The 27,422-nt window shown below is 45.1% G+C and overlaps 1 protein-coding gene and 1 long non-coding RNA gene across 3 annotated transcripts in view; one reads left to right on the top strand and one right to left on the bottom strand.

Moving 5' to 3' along the window:
- The window catches only part of LOC133111694 (uncharacterized), a 78,804-nt gene that overhangs the window by 39,292 nt on the left and 12,090 nt on the right, over window positions 1-27,422 (bottom strand). The window contains exon 2 of the long non-coding RNA XR_009705007.1: window positions 24,141-24,259. This is a non-coding gene — a long non-coding RNA (uncharacterized LOC133111694). The remainder of the gene's footprint in view (window positions 1-24,140; window positions 24,260-27,422) is intronic.
- ehf (ets homologous factor) lies at window positions 7,355-26,470 on the top strand. 2 transcript variants are annotated; one of them, XM_061222231.1, is made up of 9 exons: window positions 7,355-7,560; window positions 16,645-16,815; window positions 17,359-17,616; window positions 21,978-22,031; window positions 22,334-22,390; window positions 22,944-23,012; window positions 23,235-23,285; window positions 24,124-24,319; window positions 24,977-26,470. In XM_061222231.1, exons 2-9 carry the CDS (start codon window positions 16,686-16,688, stop codon window positions 25,074-25,076), a joined length of 915 nt encoding a protein of 304 aa, XP_061078215.1. In that variant the 5' UTR covers window positions 7,355-7,560; window positions 16,645-16,685; the 3' UTR covers window positions 25,077-26,470. The 2 variants fall into 2 exon arrangements, with proteins under 2 accessions (XP_061078215.1, XP_061078216.1); XM_061222232.1 differs by having other exon boundaries at window positions 7,358-7,560; window positions 16,645-16,785.

Raw genomic sequence — 27,422 nt, 5'->3', positions numbered from 1 at the left:
ACACAAAAGCATTGGCTCACTCAGACACATACACTGTACACACATACAAATGCGCACAGTTGCACAGACACAAACACTGCTTCACACACACACACACACACACACACACACACACACATTTTTTGTAGCACCCACACGCGCACGTATGTACTGTATACAAACGCACACACATGAACATAAACACAGCCGCACACTCACACACACAAACAGACAGGCGTGCACACACACACACACAAACAATGTTCAAATGAATGAAAAATGTGTGTCTGTGTTGGGGCTGGCGGTCTAAACAGGTATTTCAAGGGCGGACTATAGCATAGTGGTTCAGGTAAATGACTGGGACACGCAAGGTCGGTGGTTCTAATCGTGTAACCACAATAAGATCAGCACAGCCGTTGGGCCCTTGAGCAAGGCCCTCAACCCTGCACTGCTCCAGGGGAGGATTGTCTCCTGCTTAGTCTAATCTACTGTACGTCGCTCTGGATAAGAGCGTCTGCCAAACGCCAATACTGTAATGTAATGTAATATTTGAACAGGTATGTTAACACCTTAGGGGCGTTTCCTCTAATGTGCTGTAGTGGGGATGACCCTGTCCCGCTGTTGCTCTCCCAATGCACAGACATCGGGCCTTCGACAGCCCTGCTCTTATCCCTATGTCATTAGGCAGAGCCGTAAAGGGACCGAGGCGATAAAACAGCACCTGCCCCTCTGGGTATGTTACAGAATGCACGGTTTCATAAATAAATGCAAAACGCTATACTACTGTACAGATGGGACTGGCATATAGTTTGATGGTTTGCAGTGTGCCTCCTCATTTTTAATCATATTCCTCAGACTCAAATTATTATTTCCCCATTCATACCAGCCATTATGACAACGCAATTAATTTGCAATGGAACATAAATAAAAAAATAAAAAATAAAAATTTTGGATTTATAATCTGGATGCATCTAAATGCAGCGGATATCGTTCTTTGGGGCCTCTTTAATATTTGATTGCCGCAATCCTTCACACGAGCGAGACGGCCGAGCACACCATACGTAGCCAACCCCTCAAAATCTCCATCGAAACACGGAGCGGCTCGGAGCGAGCGATTCCGCCAGGCCGCTGCAATGTAACGCGCTCGTCTACATAAAGCGCGCTTGTCACCGAGTTGTTGATGTTCGCGCGTCGGTGCGCAGTGAAGCAGGAATGAGCCGACAGCCCAGCAGAGCTCACTCGCACTCCGCCTTAATGAATCCGTAAAAACCGCTGTCGCACAGAGAAGCTGACAGCTCTTAGCCCAAACGCTACTTTGCGTATTATGAATTTTAAAAACTGTGTTCTAATTTACATTCTTTTTTTCGAAATATAATTTCCAACCTTTAAAGATGTTCCGGTGCTTGTAATGCCTGTATAAAAATAACTGTTCGCAGCACAGTGTAATTAATTAAGAGTGATTTTGCACAGCATGCAAAGGTTGACTGACGGCCTCATTTTGCTACCTGCCATATGTGAGTCCTCTCCATTATGTTTCAGGCATTTATCAGACAGTTTCATACAGAGTGACTTACACAACTTTTTAATTTAACAGCTGGATATATTCAGAGGCAATTTGGGCTAAATACCTCGCTCAAGGGCACAGTAACATTTCCCCACCTGTGAATAAAATCTAGTGTACAAGCTCAGTTCAGTAAGCGTTATAATGCACTGCCAAATGCCCTTAAATACTGGATATCTCCGAATGCACAACGCATGAAACTCGGACAGCAGCATTGGACCACACCTGGTTTTCCTGTCAGATGAGAACAGGAAGATGAGGCTACAGTGGTCACATGATTGGCAAAACTGGACCTTCCGATGGAGACTGGAAAAACCATTTCTGCAGTGACATGCAGGTGGTAGGGTCAGAATGTGGTGTAATCGGCATAAATCCATGAATCTATCCTGCCTTGCATCAATGGTGGATGCTGCTGGTGGTGGGATAATGATGTAGAGAATGTTTTGGATGCATTAGGGCTCTTTAATGCCAATGTGAGACCTTATAAACTGCCATTTGACAAAATATGTGTTCGTGTTGTGATGCTTCTTCTCTCTGGTACCGTAATGGCGGAGCTCAAGCAGAGTGGGGGAGCCAAATACTGGGTATTCACAATGTATTTATTTCCTATATTCCCCACATCGACCATACGAGCCAGGTCTCACGGCTTCTATTCTACATTTACATATACGACTAGTGTCCACACGTCAAACATCACCGTTAGAAAACATAACAACATAACAATAAAAGAGAAAATATAGAACGTGTAATAGCTGTCCTCTTTGTAGGTAGGCGAACTGTCAACAACTTCGACTTACGCGCCAAACGCGGGGCAGTGACGTTGCTTACGCACACACGCAGCCCAAACGTCAACTCTTAAAGAGACATACCACATTTCTTGACCGTTACAGTGTCATATGTATGTTGTTTTCAGGGCAATTTGAAAGAATTTAGATATTGTACATTTAGGTTCTTTGATCTATGAAGGATCGCCCTGCACTTCAGTGTTCTGTGGTGGGATGTGAAAGCTATGAAGCTCAATATCTCGAAACTACTCAGAACGCACAAAGAACCATATCGTACCAAGGTCAGGAATGAATAATTATTTACAAGCCAAAGCATCCCTAAGCATTCTGTGTGTGACCCTTCACAAAGAACCATATCGTACCAAGGCCAGGAATGAATCATTATTTACAAGCCAAAGCATCCCTAAGCATTCTGTGTGTGAGCCTTCATGGCCACAGTCTACTCTTTTTAATATTGACACTTCCAGCTGGATAATGCGCCCCGTCACAATCATGGTGTGCCTCTGATGGCCTGCAGACTCCCCAGACCTCACTCCAACAGAGCACCCTCGGGATGTCGAGGAACAGGAGATTTCCATCGTGAATGTGTGATCGACAAAACGGCAGGAACCACGTGATCCGAACAAGTCAGAATGGAGCAAAAAACCGCAAAGGAATGTTTCCAGCACCTTGTTCAACCCATGCCACAAAGAATTCAGGCTGGCAAAAGGGGTCCCAGCAGTTAATAGATAGGTGTAACTAAGAGTGCGTGTGTGTGTGTGTGCGTGTGAGTGTGTGTGTGTGTGTGTTGTAGTTTGATAAATTCCACTGTGGGCCAGAGTGTGAGCCAGTAGGCACAATTTGATAGTGAGAGAGAGAAGTGCTCCCACCCCTCAAATTGGCCTTGCAAAGCATTGTGGGGCCCTGTCGCTTTTAGCGAGAAGTGATGGATTCCTTCATGCGGCTGAACAGAGATATTGTACTCGCCCTGCTATAATATCCCAGTGCTGCAGCTCCCTGTTTTGCCCCGTACCGGAGTCCAGCACATCTCCCCACATCAGCGGAGGTCCCGCTGGGCGTTCATCAGGAACACTGAGCACTTGCTGTCCGTGCTCATACATTTTTGGATTTTTTATTTTTTTTCCTTTTACATTTTCGAATGCGATCGGTCAACGGAGAATTAATTTTCAGTGATGACCCGCAGAATTATGGTGGGCATACAACATTCAAGGGAATGCGTAGCCAATCGAGATTAGGGGCTGATTAGTTGGACAAATTTGTGGCCATTTGACTACGAAACCAGGGTTAACAGCCCTACTCTGTATAAAGGTGCCATAGGATTCTATCACAACCATGATGGGACTCAGTCCAAACTTTCACCTGAGGGCTCGCCGTTCTCAGGTTCCATCTCATTTGTGAAACAAGCGTTTAGGGCAAAAACTGACACTAACTTGGCTTGAATAAGGAAGATTCCAGAAAATGAACCTCCCCAGTGCTGAGTCATGTTGTCATGCGTACAATCAATGAGTCGGGAGAAGAGATGGGCCCAGGTGATTGAGGCAATGCAGGACAAAACTATAAATTCAGCAATGAAACAGCATCTTTTAGTGTTCTGGGAGCATTCGATTACAAAAGGGTAACCAGCAGCCAGCAACCAGAGCTCAGCAGCGGAATTTGAGATGGACCACTGGCCAATCGCGGGCCTGAAGTTGACGCCACAAGCAGCCAGCCTTGACCAATCGCAGGCCTGAAGCTCAGGCCACAGACAACCAGCCTGACCAATCACAGGCCTGAAGTTGACACCACAAGCTTGTGCAAATACATAAACTAAAGAGGTGCCCCATCGCAGAATGTTGCAACATGTATCGTCCACTCCTCCCAGCCACGATGCCCATCTGCACTGGCCTGGTGGTGGAATTCATTCCCAGTGCTCGGAGCTCCGGAATTACTGCTCATCCTCCAGACCACAATGCAGGTCCCCTCTCAAGCCTAACTGGGAGCACAGAGATGGCAAATGGACGGCATTTGTACAGCACTTAATACAATTAATGCCTCTCATTCACACACACCAACGCCGACCAGCTGCCGTGCAAGGTACCAATAAGCTCATCTGGAGCTCATCTGACACTTCCGCACACCTGGCCGGGGGAACGAACCAGCAACCTTCTGGCAACTGCTCTTATGGCCTGAGCTAATGCGGGCCGTAATGTTGTGTCATCCTGACGAGGCTGTGACAGGTTGCGACAGCAGCCGTTCGAGCTTTCGCAACGTCGCAGAGCCGGGAGTTGCCCTTGGCTGAGTCCGTGGCCCTGCTGTTCACACAGCAGACGTAGGCAGCTGTATTGTTGATTGTTTGCATGATAAGTCACTCAAGAGCATGTGCCAAGAGAACTTAATACAACGCAAATCTTCTGCATCATGCAACAACAACAACAAAAAAAAACCTTCCATTTCCATTTTTTTTTTTTTTTGTCTTCTTAGTTTCCCAAACACATAAAAAGTTCTCAGCTGGCTCTATGCACTGCCAAAGTTTCATAACTCAAAAACTAATAAAGTCAGTTCAAAACCCCCCACTGGTGAATGTAAAATAGAAACAGTTTTTTTTTTGCTGTTCCCGAGAATTCCATTTTTTGGAGATAAGAGGTCTGTGCCCAACAGCGACAAAATGTAAATCTTGTGGTGTTTGGACTGTAAAATTTATTTTCTATCAGAAAAAAAAAAAAAGCAGAAGCCTCCGTGTAAACAAGTCGGCCTAAGTGCCCTGCTGCTGGCGAGCACTGGTGAATGGTCTTAACGTGTGCCGCAGCACCCAGCCCTGTTTTCCACCAGCTATTTTTCTCTCCTCCCCGAGCTCTGCGTGATGAAATTAATTTGAATGTCATGCCCTTTGCGGAGACCAGCTTCATCTGCATCCGTATCTGATCAACCAACAAAACGGTCTGTGTTCCTCAGCATTAAAATGCATGTTTTACGCCGTGCGACAAATAGCTCTGGTTTCATTTAGTCTCCCACTGATCTCACCCTCCAAATATCATTGGTCAAATTCAGTAAGGAAATCGAAAATCTGTTCGCAAGACATTATCTGCGCATTTCTGAACGCAGTGTTCAGTTTCAGTATACAGTCCTATTGTAGGAAGGCCTGAATGATAACCTTTCCATGTCCTTGCCTGCACTTCAATTGAGACGCGAAATGAATGTTTTTGGGGGCTGTTGGGGGTCTTATTCGGTTAAGGCACCACACCTGGATCAGCCCCTCTGTCTCAGATAGAATCCGGACCGTGCCAGGGCCGACTGGGACCGGTAGATCCCAGGTACGGGAGGGTTCGGACAGCTAGAAGTCCAAATTTCATCGCTGTCTCGCTCCCCCCTGCCGGGTGCCCACATCCACACATAAAAGGTCCTCCTCTGACTCTACCCTACGCAAGCTCGGCTGTGGGCCGCGTGTCTCCAAACCGGGGGTGCGGATCAGGCGTGAACACAGCTGCCATTGCAAACAGCTAATTGGCCAGTCCAAATATTTAAAAAAAAAAGTATTACAGTGTGAATGCTGTACAACTCTCAGTGTAGGTGAACCGCAGAAATCTGTGACAGTATTGGCTATCACATGCAGTCTGGAGGCTTTAACCCACCATCTGTCACCACCTCCCTTTTCTGATCATCTTTTTTTCCCAACAATCGTGCGGTTAAAACAAGTTCCGCCGAAATAAAACTAGAGGTAATAAGCCAACTTTTTTCTGTTTACAGTAATTTTGTTGTTTGTTTTGTTTTCCTTTTCGGAGTAACAAGTAAAACGAGAAAGGCTGCCGGTGGAGAGTGGTTGAGGGAGTGTCAGGTGTGACAATGCCCAGAAAGTCTTTAATTAACAGTAACTCAACACCTTCTACATTCATGAATAATTCTTCAAAAATTATTTGCACACTGACATTTAAAAAACAGTGGCACCACTTAGCCGTGCCAATATTACCGATAAACCATGGGTTTGAGAGCCATTACAAAAGAAGGACAACACAGCAATCGTACAAATAATGTCCTAATGAATTTTTTCAAATAATGTTCTGTGTAATTTCTACTAGGTACTACGCAAAGATAATTTCTTGTTTCGACCGCACATTAATTTAACTGGCTACACACAAACTGTGTTAGCCGTTTATCCATTTAATTAAAAGCTGGTGAGCTGCAATTATAAAACCGTGTGCATGGAATACAAAACCAAATGTACGGATGACTAAATGTAGAATACGGATTTGGACGTGGAGATGTGTTTTCATGGGGGGGCTCCGTGCCACGCTGTTTGATCTCATGTTCCCACCCTGTGGTTTTTAATGAGGCGATCTGCACAGGCGAACACACAAACAGTGCGTTAGCGAGGCCTTTATCCCTCTTTTCTGTTACTTTCACACAAATTAAATGTCAAAGATTTGAAAATGTGTACTATTTGTGGGACTCCAGCGACTGGGCGGTAAACGGCAGTTGGCTAGTGTCAGCTGAGGTTGCTCAGCATCCCACCGGGCCAGAATAAGCCACAGTCCTGTGACGTCCGGCCTTGAGTGGGCAGAAATATATTTTTATTCAAAAGCCACGGGGAATGCTGGATCTTGGCACAAGCTTGTCTTTTAAAAACAGGAAAGGAGCTCCAATCCATAGCACTAACGACAAATGCTGATGGCTCTAAATAATTTTCACTTTCTATCTCTTCCTGTTGACAGTTGACAAGGGAGAAATATATGCAGGCTTCTAGGAAGAAGAGCAGGGGGTAGAAATATGTGTGTGTGTGTGTGTGTGTGTGTGTGTGTGTGTGTGTGTGTGTGTGTGACAGAGAGAGAGAGAGAGAGAGAGAGAGGGAGGTGAGCAAGAGAGAGGGAGGGAGGGAGAGGAATGAATGAAGAATGAAAGTAACAGCTACAGGTACAAGTGATTTTTTTTCCCTCTCTCATGCATATGCAAATGCTTACCTGGCCTGAACCGGCACAGGTAACCAATGGCCAGAGCAGGAAACAGGCACTGAAAATCCCCCATTGGTGGGACTGCACCGTCCCGCGCAGGATCCCACACCCTCTTCTAGAGCTGCCACACCACGAGCCAGCTTACTGTACAACACAGAGGCAGAGAGAAAGGGAGGGAGGGAGAGAAAGAAGCAGAGGATTGAGAGAAGAGACAGAGGCAGAGAGAGAGAGAGAGAGAGAGCTACACCTGCAGCTACCTGGCGGCTCAGACAACCTCCCGTCCTCCGTGGCAGAACCTGTCCCCACCATCCCGGTAAGCCTGAGTCCGATTCAGAGCAGGGCCGCTGAGCTTCTCTGATTGGACCGTTTGCGGCACTGGCAGTTGCTCGTTGGATACACTCTCAGGACTGTCGAAAGCCAAGGCTTAGGACTGAACCGGCGCCGAACAGCTGGTGTAGAGACGTTAGGTTTGACGCGCTAGCTGTAAATGGGGACCGTGTTCGTTTACGCGCTTTGAAAGGGCGCACTGATAACGGCTCGCACAGAAACGCACACTGGTTTCACTTCCCTGACCCCCCGCATCAGCTTGCTGTTCACGCTCCCGCTCTGCCTCACAAAACAGAAGCAACTGTGGATTGTCCTTTTGGTAATTCACCACTTAAAACGCTCCATTTCTGAATATTTCAGGCTTAATCATACACCTTCAGGTAAAATCCAGCTCCCCTGAAGGCAAACATTTACAAAGCCGAAATGGAATTTGGTGTTAATTAGTCTTGTAATTCGACTCATAAGTAGGCATCAGAAAAATATTTCATATGTGACAGACGATGTGTGGTGAGGGTGAACCTGAATCACCAGGTGAGTGTGTATCACTCAGGTGTGTGTGTGAGTATCATCCATGAGTGTGTACCTGTATGACTCAGGTGTGCGTGTGTGTGTGTGTATGACCCAAGAGTGTGTACCTGTGTCACTCAGGTGTGTGTGTATCACTCAGGTGTGTGTGTATCACCCAGGAGTGTTTACCTGAATCACGCAGGTGTGTGTGTGTATCACTCAGGTGTGTGTGTATCACTCAGTTGTGTGTGTATCACTCAGTTGTGTGTGTATCACCCAGGAGTGTGTACCTGTGTCACTCAGGTATGTGTGTATCACCCAGGAGTGTGTACCGGAATCACGCAGGTGTGTATCACTCAGGTGTGTGTGTATCACCCAGGAGTGTGTACCGGAATCATGCAGGTGTGTGTGTATCACTCAGGTGTGTGTGTATCACCCAGGAGTGTGTACCTGAATCACGCAAGTGTGTGTGTGTATCACTCAGGTGTGTGTGTATCATCCAGGAGTGTGTACCAGTATCACTCAGGTGTGTATCACTCAGTTGTGTGCGTATCACCCAGGGGTGTTTACCTGTATCACTCAGGTGTGTGTGTATCACACAGGAGTGTGTACCTGTATCATTCAGGTGTGTGTGTATCACACAGGAGTGTGTACCTGTATCATTCAGGTGTGTGTGTATCACACAGGAGTGTGTACCTGTATCATTCAGGTGTGTGTATCACTCAGGTGAGTGTGAGTGTGTATCACTCAGGTGTGTGTGTGTATCCCCCAGGAGTGTGTACACAATTAGGTACAAAATTAGGAAGCACATTACCGAAGATTCTTTTTCACTTTTCCATTGCAAAGGGTCTATCTCAAATACTGTACTGTACTGAAGTGAGACACAGAATTTACATATTATTATTATTATTATTATTATTGTTATTATTATTATTATTATTATTACTATCCAATGATGTCTGCTGTCATAATCAGGTTGCAAGGCCTACAAACCCCAAAAAAGTTTGGCTTGCGCATTTGAACTCTCCGCGATCTATCTGTTGAATCTGCATAGCTTTGTCTTGTCATGGAAGTTGGCAGAAAATAAATTTGAAAGGCAGGCCAGTGCTACGTGACAGAAATTGAGCAGCAATCCTTCATGCGTAAGATTTATGAGGTGTGAGATCAGCGATACGGGAATTCAGTCGGACGAAGAGAAACGAGAGACAGGAACAACCCCTCCTCCGGCCGCAGAACACGCACCGCCTTATGGGTCGTGACATTTAATCACGCTTCGTGACTTATAAGCACCGGAGGTGGAATATTAATCAATTCTCCAAATCAATTGTGGAAAGAGGCGCCGTGCAGGACGACGACGTTGGGCAGAATGATATTATGTGTTTAGTGCGCACCTCACCTTCTGCCTCACACGAAAGCTTCGTACAGTATAAACAGAAGTTTGCGAAAAGATTTGCATTAACCATAACCACCAGCGCAGCGACGGTTACTCGTCAGTGCCAGCCGTTGGTGTGGGAGCCGTGGTTATGGGGCGTCTGCTTAATTACTTTCACAGCGCAGACGGTATGGATCGCGCTCGTATATCGATCAGACCGGGGATTACGCGTGCTAAGCGAAAGGGTCAGAGTTCAGCGGCGGAGGAATCGGCTGTGGGGGCGTGGGGACCTCTCGTGGTCCAGGTTTCCCACAGAAGGGCTCGAACCCCAGGGTCAGCCTGAAACCCCGTTCCCAGCATACACGCCCGCTGGCCATCAGAGTGAAAAACCATAAAAGAAGAGAGAGAGAGAGAGAACGCTGAACTCGGAGGTCAGAGGTTGAGAAACAGGCCTAATGTTCGCTTCACCAGAGATCATCTGCTGCAGGCTAGTTTTGAGATCACAATCAATTGCAGGCTTGTTTTGGCTCTGAGAGCCGGTAAACATTTTCTCAGTGACATGCGGATTCAGTGGCCATATTTATTTGGTGGATTGGTAACACCTGCGACAGATAACATTAATTGTCATTCAACTTAACATCAGCACCTTGACGGTGCTTTAGTTGTTTTCACAGTAATATTATACATCAAAGGGCTTTCATTTGTAGCATCATCAAAATACCACAAGTACCTCATTCAAACATGTGGTTTTGTGTGTGTGTGAGTGTGTGTGTGTGTGTGTGTGTGTGTGTGTGTGTGTGTGTGTTGGCATGTGCGTTTTGGTGCGTGCATGCGTCACAGCATTGTATTTGAGAGGATTAAATCAACTGAAATGCTAATCCGCCAAATATTTACGTACATCATTTTCAATCCTCATTAAAGTGTGAATGTTAAGCTGGCAGCCCAGCAGTTAATGCTGTCAATGACTACTGTTACCAATCCGCCAGACAAATGTGGATAGTAAAATAGTAAAATAATGTGGAAAAAGTCTTCCAGGTCTGAAAATGAAATGGAATGAAAACAACCCTGGGTTAATCAGCAGTGGGGGAACCGACAAATGCACTATAACAGAAGGGAGTGTGATCTATGATCCCTATCTCACGAGGTGTATTATTCATACTGTTTTTTAAAACACACGGAGGCACTGTGAAGCGCAGAGGCATTTGTTTAAGTTCCATACCTGTGTGAGAGAGAGAGCTCCATGGCGGTTGCATTCACTAGCTTTCTGAAGACACAAGGGGACTACTTGCAAAGTCTATTTATTTTATTTTTTATGAGCTGCACTGCTTAAACTCTTTTATTTCTCTGCAAAAATTCAACAGTTGCAGGAAACACAAGGAAGTCAACTATAAAACAAATTCTTTCCCACAAAATAATCCACAAACACACACACTAGCGCATACTGTACGTGCACACACATACAGGCACACAAACACGTGCACACAAACGCGCGCACACAAACACACACATGAGCACGCAAACACATGCACACAAACACACACGCGCGCACGCACATGCACAGACACGTACTGTACACACGGCCGCACGCACGCACGCACAGACACACACGGTCACATGTGCGCAAACACACACATACATAGAAGAGTACTGTAGACACATATACACACACACACATGAACGGACGCACACATTCACGCAAACACGGGTGCGCACACACACACACACACACACACACAATAAATCAGAAACAATCTCTTACGTTGTGAGTCAGATACACTGTTGATGGCTCTACTGAAAGAGGTGGCTGTCAGCCCTGTTCATCATCAAAGGGTCATTGACTCAGCGGGCAGAACTAAAGTATATGACGTCGCTATGTGCTTACGCAAATTTATGCTTTTATGACATGCCATAAAGGCTATTTTCATGTCTGGTTACAGTCAACACAGTATATGTAGGTCATCTTAACAATAAGCCCATATAGTATCATCCCTTGGCTAGATTTTAAAAAATTTCATCTTAAAAGTGTTATCTTATTAAATTTCACAATGTGATTAACCTTTATATACTCTAAAGTTAAATGCAAAATTGTTGGGAGTGACACAGCTTTTGTTGTTTTGGCTCTATAATCCAGAACTTTGGATTTGAAATAAAACCCATGAATGAGTCAAAGGGTGGTTGGTCCGCTTTAATTTGAGGGTCTTTACATCCATATTGGACGGACCAGGTAGGAATGACTTGATGTAGATAGTCCTCCCATTTTAGGGGAGCAAAATTGTTTGGACAGTTGGCTGCATCATGGCCAGCTGTGTATTTGTACCTATATAATTCCTACACAGATGACTCAATTAGGAAGTGAACGCCTTCAAAGCTGACCGTCTGCACTGCGTGTGTATGTGTGCCCGTGGGCGTGTGTCTGCGTGTGTGCCTGTTTGTTCAGAGGGTGTTACGACTTGACTTACCACCCCTGCCACGACAGACCCATATTATCCATCTGACCATGAATGTATCAGAGCCTGTAATATTGCCAGTGCCTTCCAGCTAAATTCCATTTCTTAGAACTGCGACGCGTTTGCATTTTCCATGCAAATATAGCCGTAGTGTGGGGGCTTTGTCAACAGAGGTTATATTGGGATCATGTTTACCTCCAGTCTGCCACAAGCATGACTGATAGTCAATGAGCAGCACAAACACACAAGACATTGACTCAGGTGGTTTGAGCGGTCGTCTGGCAGCTGGAAGGTTGCCAGTTCGATTCCGCCGTGGGTGTGACAAAGTGTCCCTGAGCAAGACACCCAACCCCCCAATTGCTCCTGACGATCTGGTTGGTGCCTTGCATGGCAGCCAATCGCCATTGGTGTGTGAGTATGTGTGAAAGGGTGAATGAGAAGCATCAATTGTACAGCGCATCTTGGATAAAGGCGCTGTATATATTTTATTAAAATAAAATATTTACAAGGTCAAAACGGAAAAAAGGCACAATGAACAACAACAAAAAAAACTTTCTTCCGCAAATCGAGAACTGTCAAAAAATGTGACGTGTGAGTCGATACCAGTGAAATCCAACCATTTTGGCTCTCTGATTTGGAGCGTTGCCCAAAGAAATAAGCAGTTCGAGTCGAACACCATGTCCTGAGAAAGTGATCAGGGAGCTTTCAAGAGGAGCCATTTTGTATCACAGCGAGAGATCACGTGGGAACATGGGATCATCCAGTTTCCTATCACAGAGGAACGACTGCAGACGGCTGTTGGTGAACATAGCAATTTTTAAAGATTGATTGATTGCCTTTATCTAAGCACCATTGATGTTCAGCCCGTATGGACTTTTAGGACACTATCGATCAATATGTGATCAAAATCAATGTAAAGCATAATATTATTTTCAAAAACAACCCTGCAGAAAAAAAAAACAGCTCAAGCTAGGTTTTCAAACAGCTGGAAGCTGGTTGACCAGTTAATCCAGCTCTGTACTCAACATGTTTTGACCAGCTCAAGCTATGTTTTGAAACAGCTGGTTGGTAGTATTTCAAGCTGGTCATAGCTGGATTTTACACCAGGGTAAGCATCAGATACTATTGGTGCACAGCCCGTTTAAACATATAGGACACAATAGATCAATATCCGATCAAAACTAATGTAATGCAAAATACATTTTTCAAAGACATTAAGGAAGAGTTTTATGCTCAATAAAAAGAATGGGCATTTTCAAACTGCAGACGCTTTTTCTAAGTGGTCTAAGTTCTAAGTTCTAAGTTTAAGAACGGTATGCCTACCTCGTGCTTTAGCATAAACATAGCGTTTATTACTGTGCTATGAAGCATTGCCTCATGTGTATGGTCACACACAACTCACAAATATCAACACTGCCAAACTCGAAGCACATCACCCGCTAATGGTGAACAATTAGGCTGCAAGTCATTTCATTGATCACCTTCTCCGTGCAAATCAGCACAACAGCCGTTGTTTTGACAGGAATTTTCCGTCTGAGAGCGAAAAACGGCTCAGTACGGCCATTGTGAAACGAGCCACTGCTGTTTCTGTGGGGTTCGCCAGACACTTGTCATCACACAACATTTAATATCGCTTTTTGGATCCGGGTTTTTATTGTTGTATTTGCCTGCTAATTCTCCCCCTGCTGATTTTACAGCTCAGTGCTAGCCTAAACAAAATGCCTCCCACCAGAGATTAACCAAACGTTCCCTTAAAACACTAAAAACTAAACTTATGAGCATTAGTTTGCGCTGTACATTTTCACTTTCCTTTAAAGTAAAGTATCATGCCTGACTCAATTCCTTGGAAGTGCATTGAGACAGAGGGAGTTGTTCAGAAATATGACGACGGGAACTCCACTGTTGTATTTCCACAACCGTTTTCAATGAGTCACTCTACGTTGGAATTTAGCAGACGATCTCACCTAGGCAACTGCAGGACATTTTTACACACAATGAAGCTGCAGATTTTCACTGAGGAAGCCCAGCAGAAGTGTCTCACGAAAAAGGCTACAGAGGAGTACTCTGGGAATCAAACTAACAACCTCCGCGTTAAAAGCTCAGTTCCCCAGCCACTATATTACACCGCTGCCCGACACAGAAATCTACTTAACCACAAGACAGAAGTGGTAGAAGTCTGACACTCGGAAATGAAATTCTAAATTACTTGTGGACACTGCAAAAAACAAAATATATTTGAGTATTTATCTTATTTCTTTAACTTTTTGGAAAAATAAGGCAGTAATATTGCCAATAAGGTCAGTTTGACTCTTTTCAAGATTTCCTAGTGGGTTAAGAACATTTTACTTGTCGGGCAAACGGTACTTAAAACAAGATAAAAGCAACTCAAAAAACAAAAAAAACCCCTCAAAACTCATTTATTTCTGCGGACCCAAAAACATAAGGAACACACATCTTAAAGTGCTGTTTGATATCGTTTCATGTGCAACTGAAACTCCCACCTGTTGCTAAGGCACAGGTCCATTCAGCACGCTGGCACGCATCTGACAGAAACTAGCAATACAGGTTGTTCATTAAACTGTACAGCATTGTAAACACAAACTGATAAAAACTCCTTGCCCATATCATGAGCAGGATCTCAGTGTTCAAGTACAAACATCACCACTGTAACACAATCCATTTAAGACTCAGACATGTCAGTTTATTAAAAAAACCGTCTGGCCAGGCCTTCACTGTCGTTCCTAGTGATTTACGAGAACACTCACATTCATCCGTTTGGACACAAGCTAATGTGTAACTCATTCAACTAAATCTACTCAGCCTACGTTATTTCTGAAGACAGTGTGTGAACGCATGAGAAAGAGGCAGACTCGTATGCCTGTTTTCTGTACTGGTTTTTATAGGACAAGCCCCATTGTCACAGGGGTGAGCTGCGAGTAATTTGGCAACCCTCGGTTGCAGGTCACAGGTGAACTTTTCGTGCCAGGAGACGTGAGTGTAAGTCAGCAGACATCTCCTGTGTTAACCCGTCACGCCATTAGATCACCGATACGCCATTAGAATCAGAATCAGAACGTTCTTCACTGAGAATTCTGATGCTGATGTAACAATCACTGCTGACGACTGCAAAAGCAATGGGGGGGTTCCAGAACACTGACTTCGGAAAAAAAACAAACATTCCAAGTAACCTACTTCTCGAAAGGGTTTAATCTGAAAGAGAAACAGAAAGTCTGCACTCTCCTCAGCTCCCACTCCCCTGCGAGGTCTGCAGTGTGTAAAATAGGCTGAAAGATTAGCACTGCACGGACAAGTCCAGCTTGTCAGGGTCCTGAGTTAGGCAGAATGAACAATGGCAAATTGGAGAGAATGAAAGGAGAGGGGTGTCTTAATAAGTGCATTTGCTTTTATTAGATGTAGTTTATCCTACTTTTTTTCATTTCTGCAGTCAAACAGGCATCCAGAGCTCTTTCCAGGAAAGGCAATACAGAAAGACTCAAGGGAGATATGACCAGGAAGGCACTGGTTGCTGAGAAATGGAACTAAAACAGGTGAAACAGGTGATGCAGAAAAAGTAACGTGGATAACCGGGAAGTACAATAATTACAGCGGATAAAAAGCGAGTTTGAAAAGATGAGCTTTAAAGGGCTGTTAAAAGTGAAGACTAAATGTAAGGCCATGATGCTAGTAAAAGATTAAATCGTCTCAAGGCCAGAACAAAAAAAGCCAGATTGCCCTTTGACTTTTCTCGTTTCGGGTTTTGTCGTTTTGCACATTTTAGCTCTTTTCCCAGTGTGCATGTAATATGCCTTGACACATTTTCCCCTTATAATAATGAAGCCTATATAATAAAACTACTATAATTTACAGTAGAAATAAAAATGTGTTTTTTTTCATTCAGAAATAGCCTTGAAATAGTTTTGCAACATTTGCTTTGATAATCTTTATGAAAGGAGGTCACTGTGGGCGCAGATATCAATGCTGTAACGCAGGACGAGCCAATGGCCATCAGATGCGGCGGTTCTCGGTTGAAAGAAACTCTCACTTTTCTTCTGCTAATCGAGAGGTGGGGAGACAAAGGAACCCTTTTCTAGGGACATGTTTTTGGCCGATAGAGTGAAAACAGGTGCTTTGGGTTTTCAACTTGTCGACCGAATGGTTCGTACTGAAGCAATTCAGATATAATCTTTCTCCAGGGTGAGACAAAGCCAGGCGATAAAACCCAAAGTGCATTGGGTTTCAAACGCAGTGCTGTTCCCACTGCACTGCACACTGCACGGTTATTCCACACCTCCACCTCCAGCCGGAATGTGGACTGCCATAAAGCAATCAATTGGTGTTGTGTGCAAAACCCCCAAAACAGGGACGTCTCAGGAATCGCTCAAAAGAAAAGGGAACATGAGAAATATGTGCACATGTGCTTTTTGCCCCTATTTACCTACAGTATAGCATTAAGGGGCTTTGAACCGACACATTATCCCAGACATTGTCCCAGGCGATGCGCAATGGGATTTGTGGGTCGGCTGTGTGATGTTTGTTTGATGCTACCATTGTAACCTATATATGAGTTTTATATATGCCTATGTAAAGCTTATGAAAGAGTTATATAGCTCCTTTGTAGGAACCTTGAGATACAGGGTTACCCATTTTTGTATTGGCATGGTCTGCATTTTACATGACAAACCCAGCACTCATACAAAATGGCAGCCGGTGAGTTTTCATGACCTTCGGTTGGTTGCTCCTACAGGTTGACCCTCCCCTCATCTCCGCTCTCTCCACCCCTGGATCATGGTCCGTCAAACCAGCTGCGTCATGAGTGTCCCCACTAGTGCCAACGCTGAGAGTCACGTCCCTGCCCCCTGGAGCGCCCCCTACAGCTGCACAGACGGTACTGCGCCCTTGAGCAAGACCGCTAACGGTTCTTACACTTTTCATTCAAAATGTTATATTTTAATTAGAAGAAGCTCCACTGTCAATATGATTAACATGGAAAATTATCTTCATTTTGCATTTAAATGGACACGCAAAAATGGTTAAGTTTACATTTGAGTAATTTAGTAGTAGACGCTTTCAATCCAAAGCAATTCACAAATGCATACGTTTTTCAACAAAGGAAAAGCACCAAATGCATAAATAGCAAAGCTCACTATTTACGGAAGAAATCAGGAGAGAGGACTAAGGTACAGTCTGAAAAGGTGCGATTTTAGTCTGCGTCAAAATACAGGGAGGGATTCTGCCATTCTGACAGTATTTGACATATTTTAAAAGTATTCAAAAAGTCAATAAAAAACATATTTTGGACTTGTTTAAGTATTTGTGGATGGTTAAAGGTTGTGTTTGGCTTGTTTATTTGTTATTGTTATTGTTTCATGTCATGAAAGTATTTGAAAAAGCATGACTGACATCTTAACACACACGCTCACGCCACACTCTTCCAACCACCCCCCTCCCCCCCCCCCAGCGTCCGTCGTGATTCCAGGATTCCCGAGCCGCTCCTGGGCCCAGGAAACCCAGCCGCAGTTCTGGTCCAAATTCCAGGTGTGGGAGTGGCTGCAGCAGACCCTGGACATGCACCAGATCGACGCGGGCAGCATCCCCTTCCAGAACTTCGACATGGACGGCCAGCAGCTCTGCAGCATGAGCTTCCAGGACTTCGCCCAGGCGGCCGGCTCCATCGGGCCCCTGCTCTTCCAGAGCATCGCCGACCTCAAGTGGAGCGGTGGGTTTGGGGGGCGGCGGAGGGGGGCTGGCCCGGGTCACAGCACCAGAGCCCGGTCCTGATTCTGGGCTCGACGCGATTCCCGGGGGTTAACCCAGTCCTGTCCTTGCCAATTTAGCCATTCGTGCAGAAAGTGAACATTAACCACCGTATAAGGCAGGATGGACAGAAATGTATTCGATAATTATACTTGTATATATATGTAGTTGCAGGCCTGTAGGACACGCATCAATTTTATAATTGGGAGTCATTTTTCTGAACATAATAATTTATAATCTTGAATGAAACGTGCGTTATTGAAAACGGGGGGGGCCATGCTGGAAGCACTGAGAATTCCATGCTCTTACTAGTCAATCAAAAACAATCCCTTTCGATCAATCGCCCTCCTACCAATAAAAGCAGGAGGGCACCAATTAGATCCAGCTATGGCATCTAACTGCTACAAGGAAAGGCTAAAATTAGTCACACTTCACAATAAACTTACATAAGTAAGTTGTTAAACCAACTAAGTAACTACAGAGAAGTTAATCTGTACAGCTTTGTTTAGGTATTTGTACATGACTAATTCATGTTAGCAATGTACACCAGTTAATACCAATTCATATTGGAATGAAAAAAAACAGTTAATGTATTTGTTCATGGTTAACTACGGTTTGCTCACGTATAAATATTAATGTAACTAATACTAATATTGGGGGGCACGGATGGTGCAGTGGGTAGCACTGCCGCCTCACAGCAAGGAGGTCCTGGGTTCTAATCCCCGTCAGCCGGGGCCTCTCTGTGTGGACTTTGCATGTTCTCCCCGTGTTTGCGTGGGTTTCCTCCGGGTACTCCGGTTTCCTCCCACAGTCCAAAGACAAGCAGGTTAGGCTGATTGGAGAGTCTAAATTGCCCGTAGGTATGAGTGTGTGAGTGAATGGCGTGTGTGCCCTGCGATGGACTGGCAGCCTGTCCAGGGTGTATTCCTGCCTTTCGCCCCAATGTATGCTGGGATAGGCTCCAGCCCCCCTACGACCCTGTTCAGGATAAGCGGGTTAAGAAAATTGATGGATAATACTAATATTAATTAGCAGTTAAATTCATGAATATTTACACCCTGCCCAAGTCTCTGCGTTCCACAGCCTGACATATTAGGCCTTGTGAAAGAGGAGAAAACTGAAACGGAAATGGAAAGGGGGTTAATGATTGGAGAGGGTTTCACGGTTTACCAGGACGTCAGAGGACTAGGCGGTTGTTTCTCTAACATACAGCCTCTCCCTCCTCTCCCTCCTCTCCCCTCCCTCCTCTCCCCTCCCCTCCCGGGAGAATCATTAGCGCGTTTGAGTCGAGCGCGCGCGGGGAAGGCTGGCAGCGGAGGGCGGTTACGAGTTCACCGTTAATGCCGTCTTAAAACACGGCGCCATTAAGGTGCCGCCGGGGGCCTCTTAGTGCGGGCGAGGCGGCCGCACATCTCGGCGTTTAGACGGCAGATCGATGCAGAGCTGACAGGAAGGCCGCTCTCCCAGCACCTCACCACCAGCTCTGCGCAGGCCTCAGTCCCTCACCGGTATTCACAGGTCACGTCACGCAAGACCACTGAGGGGTACAGGTTAATATTACTATTACAATAATAAGAATAACAGCATTACATTACATTACATTACATTAATGGCATTTGGCAGACGCTCTTATCCAGAGCGACGTACAGTTGATTAGACTAAGCAGGAGACAATCCTCCCCTGGAGCAATGCAGGGATAAGGGCCTCGCTCAAGGGCCCAACGGCTGTGCGGATCTTATTGCGGCTACACCGGGGATCGAACCGCTGACCTTGCGGGTCCCAGTCACGTACCTTAACCACTACGCTACAGGCCGCCCTATTGCAACGACTGCCATTAGAACACTCAAAAGCAGAGGAGAGCGTATTACGATCAGCCCACTCCTCGAAAAAAAGTTTAAAGGTCACGGCTACTGCATGCTCAGACAACAGGCAAACATTGTTCTGACACCACAATATGTCTGTTATTTATGTATTTAATTTCACCAAAGTTTGCTTCATGAGTATGGGTAGTCAAGAATTTTTTTTTTTGCCCACATACCAATGCAGCAAGCAAACTGAAATATGCCCAAACGACGGGTTCATCTTGTGACCCATTACATACCTCGGCACACACAGGCCCGTCCAGGTGCACATTTTTCTTATGTCATCAAATCTGCGAATGTAGGCCAAATGCTTTGTGTATACAGCACCTGCTTCGGGGCATTAGGCATTAAAAAACAGTCCTTAACTCAGTTACACGAGCGAGAAGACCAAAACAGGACGGGTTGGTCCTACCAGCGGCAGACAGGAGACAATGGATTGGAATTCAGCGTGTCATTAGAGCTGACAGAGACTTGGACGAAACAGCCTGCCGGGATGAAGGCCCTCTCACACGCAGCGTGTAATTACCCAAATGTCAGGGTTATATAATAACGTCAGAAACTTAACGACAACAAGCCGTTCGTCGGCAAACTAGAGCGGCTCCATCGCCGCGCTCAGCGGGGCAACCAGCAATCCTGAACATAAAGAAATGCTCTTACAAACCAGTTCTACAATCCAATAGATACACTATTTATTATTGTTGAGGCGAGTGTTATCTTTAAAAAAAGGTTTTTGTTTTTTTTCCATGGGCAGGTGCAATTCTTCAGAACGTGACTCAATAAAACCCAGTCTGTCTGGATTCACTCAACAACGTCAGGCCCATGATTTTCATTTTTGAGGCTGTACTGTAGGTCAAATGTGACCCAAATGGGTAATGGACGTGTGTTGGCGTGTCATCCAAAGACTGTAGGTTTGACACTGACATCGCACCCTCGGAACAAGGCATTAGCTGCGTTGCTTCCAAACCTGGGTCAAATACAAAGCTGTAATTGTGTAATTGTATTGAATTCAAAAATGTCTCTGTTTTACCGAGCTTGTCTGATGCAAGACCAAACGCGGCCTTCTGGTCCTCTTGGTTGGTTCAACTGGTGTGACTGCAGACAGAGCTGGGCAGGGTGAAACGGTTCTGTCCAGAGATCCAGGGGTAATCAGCGAATAGGGGAGCCGTGAGCCTCATTCGAACACTGACAGAACGGAGCGTGGCATAATTCAAGCCGTCACCCAGCGGACGGCCAATCAGAGGAAAGGAGGCACTCCGCTCTGCTGTCAGCACTCAGGACTACACTTCCCAGAAACCCTTTCCCAATGAGGGGGGCGGAGCTTATGCGCACAAGATTAAACTCTTGGATCCTATAGGTTAATACCTGAATGCCATTTGTGGCCTCGTCGGTCACTGCGGGGTTGTACGAGTGGCAGCACGGGATTGTGGAAACCGAGTGTAACTGATAATCTCAAACATCGACCCGAGGGTCACGCCCGGACGTCGCCCGTGACCTCTCATCACTTCATGGCCGGCGGACGGGCCACAAAGCGGTTGAAATCATATTCCTTGTTCGCTGCCAAGTCACTTTGCATATGAAACTTTCACTGGAACAATGCGTTCCACTCCGTTAAGCAGTGATGGTGCCATTCACCGATTGATCAGCATAAATACACATGTCAGGATGGGAAGACCTTGACATGCACGACTATCTGAATGGTGAAACAACAATAAGTCATTCACAACAAACACATTAGTATTCATGTTGGTGCTCAAGCTGAGCGCTCAATTCTAAACTGTACTACATACTGACAGATATTTAAATGGTAAATGGTTGGCATTTATATCGCGCCTTTATCCAAAGCGCTGTACAATTGATGCTTCTCATTCACCCATTTATACACACACTCACACACCGACGGCAATTGGCTGCCATGCAAGGCACCGACCAGCTCGTCAGGAGCATTTAGGGGTTAGGTGTCTTGCTCAGGGACACTTCGACACAGCCCGGGCGGGGGATCGAACCGGCAACCCTCCGACTGCCAGACGACTGCTCTTACTGCCTGCGCCATGTCGCCCCTTTAAATTATGTTCGTAATTAAAAAAATAGGCGTACTAATTAATTAATTAACGATGAATATGATATATTGATGATATAATGATATGATCTCTCCGTATCAAAATGACATTTACTTTCATTTTTTGAACTCATCAACTGTCATTTGGTTCAATTAAGAAAAGCTTCCATCGTGCGGTTATTAATTCCTCACTCACATAAACACCTCCTCATGAACTCCTAAAATTATTACATAATATATTGTTCTAATTAAGTGTTCTAATTACGGCCAGACTAAGAAACATCTCAGCAACATAAAAAAACACCTTCTGATTTGTGCAACTACTTAATGTATTAATTGCAACAAAGTTTATAAGCATAACTCTTGTTTGCACATCTGATTGGTATGCCTGCCTTTCATCTCCAGGTCAATATGGCATTGAGATATTTGCCCCACTGGACATTAAGACAGAAGCGAATGGTAAGTAAAAACCTACCCGACTAAAAGTGTGCCATCACCGTGCAACTATATTACATTTACAACACACCCATGACCACTGGCCGGGAATAAGCATTCTAGTACCAGGCACTATACTGTGATTGAACAGTGCAACTGGGCCTTGCATAATGGATTTCTGTGTATAATCTGCAGATGTATCCATTTTGTTTATGCTATATCATGATATCCAGGAGCTCAGAGGAAAAACTCGAAATTAATAATGCACGCAAATGTTTTCACTCTGACGTGAGAATGTTTTACAATATTTGACTTTTTATTCCTAGAATACCAATGCTCGATTCCTCCTTTCCGAGAGGACTTCCACACCTGGCAATCCACAGGTAACAGGAAGCTCCACACAAGCATGAATGAGCTCCCAAAACAGGATCCCAGAATTCCTTTCCTTACAAGAATGACAGTGTTTTTACTGCATTTCGTTCACTTTCGCATGTAAGCTTTGGAAAATGAATCCACATGAAGCCCCGAAAGTCCATCTGATCCAGTCTGGAACTTTTGCGCCTTATCATATAATTGATATCAATATCTCCGGGCCTGGCACACTTAACTGATATGGACGTCTGAAATAAGGTCAAAAGCTTCCGGGAAATTCCCTTCTAACACACATGAAAAATGAAACCAAACTGTTGTGCCCCTGTAATACATTTAAAAGGAAACACCAATATCAGTAGCTTTCATGGCATAATTAAGATTCACATACAACAGGCATTTGGATTGCTGTACAGCGTTATAATATATGTTCACAAATGCACTTGACAGCAATGGAAAATGAAGTTGAACTTACAATATGGTTTTTACTGAAAGTGTGACTGGATTTCAGATCTTGTAGGGACGTTTGTACATTATTGTTTTTCTGAAAGTATATCTGGATTTCAGACATGTTTGACATCAAGATGCCCTTTCAACCGCCTGTTACCTTGAATTCCCCCACACCATCCAGTCCAGGTGAGAACCAAGAAGCTTGTTTCTACGGCTATTTGTATCACTGAAAGTACATACTACTTCATTCTGAAAGTGGCTCTGAACGAGAGCAACGGTTCAATGACATTAATTCTGTGTATTCACTTTTGTAAGTAAAACTTTGCGGAAAAATAGCCAAGCCTAAAAAAGTATCGCGGACTTATGTTTTTCTTCAGCAAGTCACAGGTCATCTCTGTGTCTTTTCAGAGTCAAAGCCGCCACAGAACCGTCCCGCAACTACGCAACACAAGAAACACAGTGAGTCTCTCTTTGCCTTCGATTACCGTGAATACAGCGGCTTCAGAATCTGTACTCTCTCAGCCGTTCTAGGCGTTGTAGGCACAGGTGAAACCGGCAGGTGAACAGGTACTCTCTGCAGCCGCCCCCACACACACACACAAACACACACACACACACACACACACACACACACCCCTCAGGTCTACAGGTACTCTCTGCAGCCACCCCCGCACACACACACACACACACACACACACACACCTCAGGTCTGCAGTTTTGGCTCAGACGGCAGAAACACTCGAGCTGTGCTGTTTTGCCCCACTATGACACATAATCGTCTGCTGAAATACGAGAACATAAGCCATGAAATATACACCTTTTTTTTTTTGGGAATAATAGACTTTCATTTGTAGTAGCAAATTTACTTCACAGATGACATTATTAAGAATTATTATTTGGACCATCTTGCGTGAACTTGTATTACCCTTAAGAGTTTTCCACACAGTAGTTTTGTGTTACCACCAACAGTACTTTACAATGTAAATCTTAAATGGACTGCATTGAATGTATATATATATATATATAAAAAACATTTTTTAAAACATACACTCGCACACCAACGGTGAAGGGCTGCCATACAAGGCATCAATCAGCTCGCTGGGATCAATTGGTGTTTAGATAGACTGCAACACACCCAGGGTGGGGGATCGAACTGGCAGCCCTATGACTGCCAGACGACCGCCCTTACCTCCTGATCTAATGTCACCCTTAATGTAAAAATGCAAAACGTGAAAAAAAAAAGGAGCACCCAGGAGAGAAATCGGCTAACCCCCACCTGCTCCCCTGCCGCCCACAGACCCTCGGGGGACCCACCTGTGGGAGTTCATCCGGGACATCCTCCTGAACCCCGACAGGCACCCCGGGCTGATCAAGTGGGAGGACCGGACAGCGGGCGTGTTCCGCTTCCTCAAGTCCGAGGCGGTGGCCCAGCTCTGGGGCAAGAAGAAGAACAACAGCAGTATGACCTACGAGAAGCTCAGCAGGGCCATGAGGTGCGCCTGACCGACGTTACGTTACACCCCACACAGTTACTGATGTTACAGACCCACCCCATACAGTTACTGATGTTACAGACCCACCACATACAGTTACTGACGTTACAGACCCACCCCATACAGTTACTGACGTTACAGACCCACCCCATACAGTTACTGACGTTACAGACCCACCACATACAGTTACTGACGTTACAGACCCACCACATACAGTTACTGACGTTACAGACCCACCCCATACAGTTACTGACGTTACAGACCCACCCCATACAGTTACTGACATTACAGACCCACCCCATAGTTACTGACGTTACAGACCCACCCCATACAGTTACTGACGTTACAGACCCACCCCATACAGTTACAATACTGGGTGAATTAAAAGCATTCATTGTAAAGCACTTTGGGGAAAAAAGCACTATATAAATTCAGTCCATTTAGCATTTGAGACAGTACATCTGAGGCCTGTTACAAACACAATATATCAGCACCGCCACCGATGTCACATCGCCGTGAAGTTACACTTCAGAACTGCCAGATAAATATTAGAATTATCCCATGCCTCTGGGAGGCATGCATTAGTGAATAGCTTCGCTAAATGAAATGCTGCTCATATGCTGTGTAAATACAGTCTCTCTCTCTCTCTGCTCACAGGTATTATTACAAGCGAGAGATCCTGGAGAGGGTGGACGGACGCCGGCTGGTTTACAAATTCGGGAGAAATGCCCAAGGATGGAAAGAAACAGACAAGTGAAGAGATCGCCATTTCGCTTTTCTAAGAACCACCAAGTGAAGACTTTTAATTTATATCATCACGCCAGCCACAGTCTGTTACTGTGAGGACTCTGTGATGAACCTTGTTGTTTGTTTTTATACGTTTGGCATTTGGACAGATTATATTTCTTTGCTTGCATTTTGTCGCTTTGCGTGGACCGTTTCATTTTTCGTTGAAGACAGAGTGAAGAGGTGTTTCGCACAACGGATCACCTTGGAGCGAAATGAAGGCCAGCTGACAGTTTTTTTTCAGTCTAGAATTTTCTGGAATTAGGTTAAGACACACACTATTCTGCATCTCCGTAGTAAAGGGTAAGGGTTTAGTCATTTCACTCAAAGGAAACTTGGTATTTCATTTATATGATTTATGGGGGTTTGTACTTTTGTACTTTCTTTGGGGTCAATTTTATACTATAAAGCTTGTGTGTTTCTCTAGCCATTCTTCTTACATGGAGTAACACATATACTGCGCACAAATGTGATCCAGCACATGAAAACAGTCCATCAGTGATAAGCCAACGAGGCTCTTTGTAAATGCTTGACCACGTAACCACGTTTGAGACGCTTGCTTTCACAAGAGTCTGAGAAAATGTGGTCACAAGCGCTGGCGCCCGTTTCAACAGCATGAGCGTGCCCTGTAGCCTGGATCCTGTCGGAAAAAACTACAGCCCTGACCCACTTCCTTTAGCACAAGCAAAAATAATAACACAACCAACGATTGGCACAAAGGAAATGACCAATCGTTGGCCATGCTATTGGTTTGCGTGTGCTGAAAGGTATTGGGTATTGGGTATTGTGCTAAAGGTCAATTGTAAACCAGGCCGAAGGACCATCTAAATGTTTACAGTAGAACTGGAGTAAAAATGGACGGTGATGTGGGGGATTTACAGGCCACAAACTGCACCCGAACGACTTAAGGCGATTTGTGCAGTTGAGAGGAATGGTATTTTTATATTTGCAATAGTGGGAAATAAAAGTTGCTTTTCAATGAGTTTCTTTTTGACATTTCATGTAGACATGTCGTCAAAGATGTATATCATAGAAAACCACTAAGAATTAAGGAAACTCACAAAATATTTAAGGTTTAAGGAGTATTTTATATCTGTTTTAATGTCAAATACAAGTAATTTCAGACTAACCAGTTAAAATCTATGATTTTCAAGTCAAACAAAGTAAGCCAGAAATTGCCAAAGAGCCATTTCTTCGGATGGACAAAATGTTACAGGGACACCCCACCATTTCTGTGGAATCTATGGAGGACAGAATTGTATGCACAGCACTGGCAATTATTTTATTTTTCATGCCACACACTGTATGAAGAATTGTACATATCTTAAATGTTAACAATAATATAAAGTATGTCTATTTGAAATACTCCTGACTTGTGTTTTTATTCTAAACAGTATTCAGAAATGCTGAGTGTGCTGTTACAGATGTGGATATTAAAGATGAGACAGACAGCTCTGGGGCAGTAGGCAAACAGGGGCAAACAGGCAGGTCTGGGGCAATAGCAGGCAGGTCTGAGGCAATAGCAGGCAGGTCTGAGGCAATAGCAGGTAGGTCTGGGGCAAACATGTAGCAGAAAATAATGCCCCAAAAAAGCTACAGAACTGAAAAACGGGGTGTAAATGATGGAACCGTGAACTGAAAGTAAGGTGTCCATTTCCCAATTCCCTGTACTGGGTGCTGGGGGGTGGGGAAGGGGAGGGGAGGATCGGGTGCAGTGTATTGTCCTGATCCGTAGTGGTTTGACAAGGTTTTACCTCTCCTTCCAAGCCTTCGGAAAGGCCATGGCCCAGCCCAACCCGAGACGTGACATAACGTGACATAATCGCAGAGTTCACAGCCACAATCGGCACGAACCACAAACGCCTCCCTCCAAAGCTCTCAGCACCAGGAGGCAGTGAGGAGTGCCCTGGCCCCCGGCCCCCTTCATCCATCCAGGATACAGCGTCTCCGTTTCTCAACACGGCGGCTGAGGGAGCTTGGCGTTTTCTCCTCTTTTTGCTCAGACGGCAGCTCTGTGGGCAGAAATACCATGTTGTTTTGTTTGGTGTTTTGGTTTCTGACCTGGCTTTGGAAGAGCGCTTCTGAGGCGAGACAGAGTCTGGGGCTGTCACTGCTGATGACCGGTTGCGTAGAATGTCAGGAAGTGTGTGTTGGGTCTCTGGTGTGTGTTGGGTCCCGGCTGCGTGTTGGGTCCCTGCTGTGTGTTGGGTCCCGGCTGTGTGTTGGGACGCTGATGTGTGTAGGGTCCCGGCTGTGTGTTGGGTTGCAGATGTGTGTTGGGTCCCTGGCGTGTGTTGGTCCCGGCTGTGTGTTGGGT

The sequence above is a fragment of the Conger conger genome, chromosome 15 (assembly GCF_963514075.1).
Source record: "Conger conger chromosome 15, fConCon1.1, whole genome shotgun sequence".
Taxonomy (NCBI): Eukaryota; Metazoa; Chordata; class Actinopteri; order Anguilliformes; family Congridae; genus Conger; species Conger conger.
The sequence above is the reverse complement of the archived record's forward strand: the minus strand, read 5'-3'. Positions and strand labels throughout refer to the sequence as shown.